The sequence below is a fragment of the Musa acuminata genome, chromosome BXJ2-5, assembly GCF_036884655.1.
Source record: "Musa acuminata AAA Group cultivar baxijiao chromosome BXJ2-5, Cavendish_Baxijiao_AAA, whole genome shotgun sequence".
Classification (NCBI taxonomy): Eukaryota; Viridiplantae; Streptophyta; class Magnoliopsida; order Zingiberales; family Musaceae; genus Musa; species Musa acuminata.
In genome coordinates this window covers 40,241,847-40,250,527 of record NC_088342.1, presented here as the reverse complement: position 1 = coordinate 40,250,527, position 8,681 = coordinate 40,241,847, and the positions used below count along the sequence as shown (strand labels likewise).

Genomic DNA, 8,681 nt, shown 5'->3' with positions numbered 1-8,681 from the left:
AAAATAATAAAGAGAAATTAATTATTTCGTACGCACAGTCGGAAAAGATCAGCATAATTATGCTAAAAGCGTAAAAAGATATGAGAATATAAGAAAATTGGAGATTGTAAATATTCTTCATCAATCAAAATCTGACATGTGGATCAATCGACTTGGGACAAAAATACTCACCACTTCACCACCGATTCCTAATGAGAATATTATTCCTCATAACCTCTAATCATGATTAAGGCAACACTAATTCTTAGTAGGAATATATCTATTTCTCGCTATTGTAATGTAAATAAAGATGTCGATCTTACTGACGAAACCTCATCGGGTATCGAAAGAACTTGAGCGTCACAGAGGAATCGTCTCGAACTTCTTACACCAACGTCAACGGTCCAAGTTGAGACACTTTTGCAGCAGTAGATCGGATTAGATCAACTTTTGTATCGATTTAACGTCCACAATCGATATTAGCAGTTTTCAAGTATATATACATATACATATATATATATATATATATATATATGTATAATATAAGAAATATGTATTGAGAGGGATAGAGAAATGATGCCGATCGAGAGTTTGTGGCATGTGAGGCTGTTGAGCTACTAATCACTCTACAAACAAACAAACTACTACGACTCCAACCCCATTCCTCTCTCTCTCTCTCCTCTGACAACAAAAACAGTAACATCATATCGCCTCGATCTCCTCTCTCTCTCTTTCTCTCTCTAATTCAATCCTGAGCCCACCGCGTCGCCCGTTACCAGAGCCGCTTGCTTGTTCGCTCGCCGCCCTTTATAGCTCCTCCGAAGCGGAACCGCTTCCGCGTCGCGGCCGTATCGCGATCTGGAATGCCGGTATGGTGAGCAATCGCGCCGTGGAGGAGCAAGAGGAAGAAGAAGAAGACGAAGAAGAGTACTACGAGTCCTTGGATCGGATCCTATCCTCGTCCTGCTCCTCCACCTCCACCTCCGCCTCCGACGACGATCTCTCCCGCCGTCCCTCTCCGGTGCCCTCCCTCGACGTTTGGACCTCCGCGCCGGCCTCCGTCGCCGAGCGCCGCCTCCTCCTCCTTCAGCGCCTCGGCCTCGCCGGCGACCCTTCCCTCGCCCACCTCGTCCGCCCCGGCTTCACACCGCCGCCGGCCCCCTCCGATGCCCCTTCCACCTCCGCCGCCGGGATGGTCCGATCCAGATCCGACGGCTCCGTGGACCCCTGCTCTGTGAACAGACCCAATCCTCCGCACCGCCCGTACCACCACCAGCATCAGAGATCGCTCAATCTGCCGGCATCCCGCAAGCCGCCTCTCTTCTCGAGATCTCGGCCCCTGTCCGCCGGGAATTTTGAGGTCTCCGACGGCGACGGCAGCAGCGTCGGCGGCGGAGACCGCCGGGAGGACGGCGACGACGGCGCGGCGTGCGACGACCCCAGGTGCTTGATCAGGAACCTCGACAACGGGAGGGAGTTCGTGGTGAAGGAATTCGGGGAGGATGGGATGTGGAACAAGTTGAGGGAGGTCGGGACTGGGCGACATCTCACGATGGACGAGTTTGAGATCTGCGTTGGTCGGTCGCCCATCGTTCAAGAACTGATGAGGCGGCAGAACGTGGAGGAGGCTGGGCAGCGTGGCGGTGGCCGAACCGATGGGTTTTCCAAGGGAGGGACGCGCTGGAAGAGGAAAGGAAGCTGGCTCAGGAGCATCAGGAATGTGGCAGGGTCTGCAATTGCTGGAGGGCATCACCAGGACCGTCGGAGTAGCGACGAAAAGGATACATCCTCCGAGAAGGGAGGGAGAAGGTCGAGCTCTGCTACCGATGATAGCCAGGATGGTTCGCATGGTCTGGACCTTCGGGTCAAGGTCTGGCAGTATGGAAAGTCCCACAAGGAGCTCACTGGTCTGTACATGAGTCAAGCGATTCAGGCACATAATGGTTCCATCTGGAGCATCAAGTTTAGCTTGGATGGGCGGTACCTGGCTAGTGCCGGAGAGGACTGTGTCATCCATGTATGGGAAGTTTCCGAGATCCATACAAAGGGGGATTTGATGAAAGTAGCTGAGGAGAATGTGAACTTTAAACCATTTGCTCTGGCGATCAGTAATTGTCCACTGGATCCAAGATCGGTGTTGTCCAGTGTTGAAGGGAGCCATTGGGATAAGAAGAGAAGAGCAAAAATCCCTGTTGGTAGGAAGTCTGTTAGCTCAGACACTGTTATGATGCCAGAGCATGTGTTAGTTTTATCAGAAAAACCTGTATGTTCTTTCAGAGGGCATGTTGACGATGTCCTTGATCTCTCTTGGTCAAAATCACAGGTAAATCTTGTTAGCTATAATTATTCATACTTTATGAATCGATTTTCAGTTAAAAGTTAGATGCATCGATTGATTTTCAGTTTTTAAAAGTGATGGCATGCTAGAGCAAAAGTTGCATTCTTATATCTCAGCAATGAGGAACTTGAATAGTGATAAAACATATGAAGAATCAGACTGTCCTTAGATATGAAATGGAACTGAACATCATCGGTAAACACGAACAAAATTAATTCTGACAATTGGTTTGTTGGCAAAAGAAACAATATTTGGACCTTCAGAAGTTTATATTTGATGGAATGGGGACATGAAAGTTGATGAAATTTCTGGAAAACAATGAAAAGTTAGATGGAATACATATATCCCTGAAGTTTTTGCAGAAAATTAGGATAGTTGGAAACAATGTGCTTTGGTTCTTTTAGCTGCATAATTGTGCTAGATTTCTTCAATAGAAACTATTTTCAACCAAATGAACTAAGATTTAACATTCTGGTGTATATTTCTGTATGTTAGAGATTGGATGTTTGGAATTTACATGAAAAAGGAACTACCACAATATGGTCGGCTGGTTTTGTAGCATGCAATCAGTGGCAGAAGGTTATGGCCTTTTGAGTTTTATGCTGAGCCAATCATGCTCTTTCAAGACCTGCCTAAAGTCTTCCATATGTTTATACTTGGAATAATATGCTGTTATATTCTTAATTTAATAGATGCTGGTATAGCACTATTCACTTGTTATCTTTTATTTTCTGGAACGGTGGTGGTTATGTTCACTTGCTATCTAATGTCCCATTTGGTTCAGATCTTTACCTGAGGGATGAACTGATGAACTGATGTGTTTTCTATTTTTGCTACAACGAATCATTGTGGCTGTTTTATGTTGCACCAAAAAATTCACAGGAGATTGTTCTTTCTGGGAAATTCTTTTTATGATCCTTGTTTTAATTTTATAGAAGTTTACTTCTCATTTTTGGATTATTTTTAATAGAAGCGAAAAGAAAACTCCATTTTCTGTGTCTTCTTATCAATAGAACATAGTTTTTTTTAGCAATTTAGAGGTTCTTCCTTTTATTTTCAATTCACCTAAACAAACATGTATGAGTTTATCTTAGCCACTGGCCTTTTTTCCTTCTTCCATCTCTTTTACCTTTTCATTCAGTTATCCAATTCTTCATCACTTTCTTTTCTCTCCCACTTCATCTTTTTATGTTGTCTCCCAGTTCTCCTTTCCTTCCTGCTTAAAGCTCTGATAACACTTCTTTATATTGATGGCCTATGATCTGCTTCCACAGGCCTTTAACTTGATTTCAGGTTGGAAGATACTCAAGAATCAAGATGTAGTTATAATTAAGAGCATTCACACTTCCTGTAATGTTGCGAACTAGGTCAAAGACGATACTACACAGCAAACTGAACACTTCTATATAGGAACAGTTCAAAAGTTTTTTGATTGGTGATTGAAAACGATTATGAAGATCTACTACCTTTGAGTATTACTTTCTTGCAGCTCGTAGTAGTATGCTACTGGCTCAGAAGCTACTCTTGATAAACAAAAAAATAATTCCTTTTAGTTCTTGAATCATATGGAAACTTTTGCTGGCTAAATTATTCTCCTAACTGGCACAACTAGAACTGTGTTGACTTTATAGTCTATCCAGAAGTTATCACTGAATTCTTGCAGACCCTACATAATTTTATATGTTGATTAGGTACATGTTTATGTTAAATGGATACAATTTAGAAGGTCATTCATTAATTTGTTTGCTTTACAGTATCTTCTTTCATCTTCGATGGACAAAACTGTTCGATTGTGGCACATGTCTAGCAATTCCTGTTTAAAAACATTCACACATAGTGACTATGGTAAGTATGAATTATTTTCCAACTTGTTTTTGGTTTCCTTTTTTCGGGTATGCTTGTTCCTGTTCTAGCTAATGTCTTAATGATTCCTCTTAAATTTGTGTTGATGCAGTGACTTGCATCCAGTTCAATCCTATTGATGATAGATACTTCATCAGTGGGTCCCTAGATGAGAAGGTCCGCATCTGGAGTATTCCAGACCGTCAAATTGTTGATTGGAATGATTTGCATGAGATGGTCACTGCTGCTTGCTATACTCCCGATGGACAGGTTTCATACTCGACACTAAATTGTGTAACTTGTTTTGAGTGTGGATCAGTTAAATCTCTTAATTTTGTAATTTTTTTTTTAATTCATTGAAGGGTGCTCTAGTTGGTTCACACAAGGGAAGTTGCCACTTGTATGATACATCTGGTATGGTGCACCCGGCATTAAGTTATCTAAGTTTCCCCTAAATGTTGTATATAATCTTGCTGATGGTCTTACAATATAAATGTCTCCTTAGACAATAAGCTTCTCCAAAAAGGTCATATTGATTTACAAAACAAGAAAAAGAAGTCCAGACACAAGAAAATTACTGGATTCCAGGTATTTTTATAAACAATCTGTCTTTTGCATTTGCAAGATATTGAGCTTCTCCATCTTTTAAGCACCATTTAAAAGATGTCAAGTTTCACTGACCAGCTGTATTAACAGTTTGCTCCAGGGAGTTCATCAAAGGTGCTAGTTACATCTGCAGATTCACGAGTCCGTGTAATTGTTGATGATGAACTAGTCCACAAATTTAAAGGTAGAGATTTCCACTTTAGAAACTTAATAGAAGCATATGCTATCATAAAATAGTATTCTCTTATAGATTTTGGGGAGTGGATCATTTGTGTAGGAACATTATTGCTCTGTAGGTTTTCACCATCTTGCTTGCTTCTTAAAGCATAAGATGTTAAATTAACTAGTTTATACATTCTTGATCCCTTGTCCTTCGGGTGCATCAAAGCACACACTATTTTCATCTGTTTTCTTCTGTTATAGACAGGCATTATTCGGAGATACAATCAGTATCAACCAAATTTAGTTTTTTTTTTTAATTTTTGTAATTTGTGAATAATTGCATACCTGTTGAAATTTGTTGATTATAAGCATCAAATGTAGTAACTTTATAGATCACACTGGCATTTGCTGCATTGATGAAAGATAAAGACAGCAGATACATATCTTGTATGCACATGGGACTTATGTGCTTGAAATTCAACAATCAAATTCAATGAGTGCACATTTTCAAGTTGGGCTACTAGGTTAAGTGACTCATTACAAATGATATTAACACATTTCCCATGGTATTATCATGGTAGTACATATGCCGAGATGGGGTTTTCTCTTGCAACCATCATGATATTTGTCCGATTAGTCCTATGTTTGACTTCTGAAGTCTGCTTGTGAAACTTGGAGATTTGAGTAGACAAGCTTACGATAATTCCAGTTGTCTCATAGTGATGGACTTTTGGGTAAGGCTTCAGTGGCCTGTTAGTAGTAGCTTAGCTGGAGCCAGTTGGACCATATTTGTTGACCATTCTTAGGGTTGTCCTGTATCATACATAATATATGGACTGGGAGTATGGTGTATCAATAGTATTCTATAAAAAAGTGGAGTTTAATAAAAAAAGTTAAACGATGAATTTGGATATCTTATAATTCTGGACCATTTTGTTAAGATCCTCACAAGTTATTAGATTAATAAGTTACTCAGATCAGTACCATTATGTAGCGAAAATTAGGAATACATTTATCGCTTGATGCTGGCTTAGGTTAGGGTCAAGAACGGGGAGCTATAAGGCTTTCAGGGTTAATTCTACCCCTTTAGGCAATCTATTATGATTTGCTGAACAAGCGAGGGTCAGGTAATAGAAGCATTGTTTCATCCAAGTTAGTCTGAATTAAAAGGCAGCAGCTGCAACTTAATTGGCACCTTTCTCATCTCCCTATTAATCATCCTTCAAAGCATGTTTAAGATCCTTGCTGATTGTGATGACTTGATATGTCCTATTAGCATCATGCCTATTTGTTACAAAAAACAAGAGAGATTAACTTTAAGTAAGATGAAATTTTCATACAATACTAACTTTAAGCCTTTTGCTTTTGCATGACAAATATGAACAAGCACTGGATTTATGATGTTAAAATTTTATAAATAATACTAAAACATGATTTTTGGAAAATCTATGATTTTTGGAAAATCTACTGTAAAGGAGCTTGAGCCATTGGCTTGAAAAATATTTTGCATTCTTGGGTTGTGCAAATTGAATTTATCTTAGTTATGTCCATTAACATATCTAATAGTTCAGTTTAATCCATTAAACTTCTCATTTTAGCAGGAGCCAATAGTTGCAATATCCCATTCAGGGCATAGTATCTTTGTAAATATGATTTAAGATGTTTGTGCATTTTAATATTTTATACTTGTTCCTTTTTCATTTAACAAGAGGAGATAGAGAGAAGCCTCGTTTAAGGCGTAGCCTCTCGCCCTCTCCCATCTCCTTTATTCAATGAACCTTGATTTGCTTGACCTCACCAGTCACCAAGGATAATAAGAATGTCCCTATGAACTTGAACACTAGAGAAATATGCTGGAATTGGTTGGGAAAATTCTGCCATCTCCTTTGTTCTCTCTTTTTATCTCTGCTTATGAATTATATAATTCTGCAAGAATGGAAAGGATCCATACTCTCCTTCGATAATGTTGAATCCAGAATTCAATAGAAGGATCGGATCCCTAACACTAGCACAAACTTGTCATCTGAATTGCCTAAATTTAGTTGTTGCATGCATATGATTTCTTGCTTCCTGTTCATTCAAAATTGCATGACTGACAAATCTTGTCACATTATGTCAGATTTGTGTGTCTGCCTTTTTTTTTTTCCTTTTTCTAATACATCTTGTGCCATATATTAGTAGTCAACCAAGTTTTAGTGAAAATGGCCTATAGTTATCTCAATATTTTCTGGCAGTACTACCTAACCTTCTGATATTGTACAACAATAATCAGTTGTTTGTTCTTCAGGTTATTATTTGAGACTGATGCATCTCTTTCTCTCTAGGGTTTCGCAATACAAGCAGCCAAATCTCAGCCTACTGGACTACCAATGGCAAATATGTTATCTGTGCCAGTGAGGACTCTCATGTATACGTATGGAGATATGATGAAGATTCACGGCCTAGTCGAAGCAAACCTGCTGCGACTGTCACACAATCTTATGAGCATTTCCACTGCCAAGGTGTGACAATGGCTGTTCCTTGGCCAAGCTCTGGAATGGGACTAATGGTGAGAACCGACTCCAATAAACAGACTGAGCTCAATGGAGAATCTCTGGCCAATTCGCCACTGCTGGTCGAGGTCAACGGACTCCATCTTTCACCTTCTCCTGGTTCTCAGAACATTGGTTGCCAACAGAACAGCACTTCCAGTCCAAACTCCAATCACTTCAATGACAGGGTTTCAGCAACTTGGCCCGAAGAACTCATGACCAATAAGCAGAGCCCTCGAAGTAACAGTGACCTTTTCAACGGGTGCATGCCGGTGCAAAGTACATCGGCCTGGGGATTGGTGATAGTAACTGCAAGTCGATGCGGTGAAATCAGAACTTTTCAGAACTTTGGGTTTCAGTTTCAAACCTAATTTCTCGCCCATGGAAGATGACAAGCTATCAAATGTTAGCAGGCTTGCGATCATCGTTACAATCACTTCCCAGGTTGACGCTGCTTTAGTTTTGTGTACAGTTTGACGGATATGTGGTGGGAGTTGTAAGATCTACAGGGACTCCATTTCGTTCTCCCCCAGTCCATTTGCGTGGTTAATTTGCAAGAAAACCAGGCCAGCAACACATGGTTCTCAGCATTGCCAGAATGCTGCTCAAATGTACAATAAAATGGAAGCCAAAGATGGTGATGCAGGGGGCTGGTTGGTCGTAATTGGTATTTTTCTCTACTTTTTTTTTTTGGTTGGATCATTTCAATTATGTTCTTAAAAGAGGGTACGGTGTTGTAGTGTACCCGTCTCCCCCCCATTGTTTTATTCTGCTATATCTTGACGTAAGAAGAGAGATTAAATTTAAATGCTGCAAGAGAGTCATACATGGTTTCTGCAATTTCTTATAGTAATCCCTTTTACTAGAACTTTACTGCCAGAAACATAGAATTAAAGAAAATCTTCAAGAACATTGATAATTATGTATCCTTATTGATTGTGGACTTGCATGGATTGGATGAGTCATGTGCCCTACTAGTGCTTCAAGTTGATGTCACGGGTTATATTTCGTCACTATATTGGGGATAGTATTCGGCCGAGAGAGAAAAAGAGGTATTTCTAACCCTTGTAAATTCAAGTTTAATGAAATTTATAAGTAATATACTAATTCTCATTCTTAGATGATGATTGATCATATATTTTTTGGGCACAGTTCTATCCGATTCATTTAAACCAGATTAAGACATGTAAGTAGAAAAATAAATATCTAGAATGAATTCAAAT

At 39.9% G+C, this 8,681-nt stretch overlaps 1 protein-coding gene across 1 annotated transcript; it reads left to right on the top strand.

Moving 5' to 3' along the window:
- The first annotated feature begins 599 nt into the window (after positions 1-599).
- Positions 600-8,298, top strand: LOC103985730 (uncharacterized). The gene is made up of 7 exons (XM_009403533.3): positions 600-2,302; positions 4,072-4,162; positions 4,272-4,429; positions 4,522-4,573; positions 4,665-4,747; positions 4,856-4,949; positions 7,252-8,298. Exons 1-7 carry the CDS (start codon positions 851-853, stop codon positions 7,827-7,829), a joined length of 2,508 nt encoding a protein of 835 aa, XP_009401808.1. The 5' UTR covers positions 600-850; the 3' UTR covers positions 7,830-8,298.
- Positions 8,299-8,681: the final 383 nt, after the last annotated feature.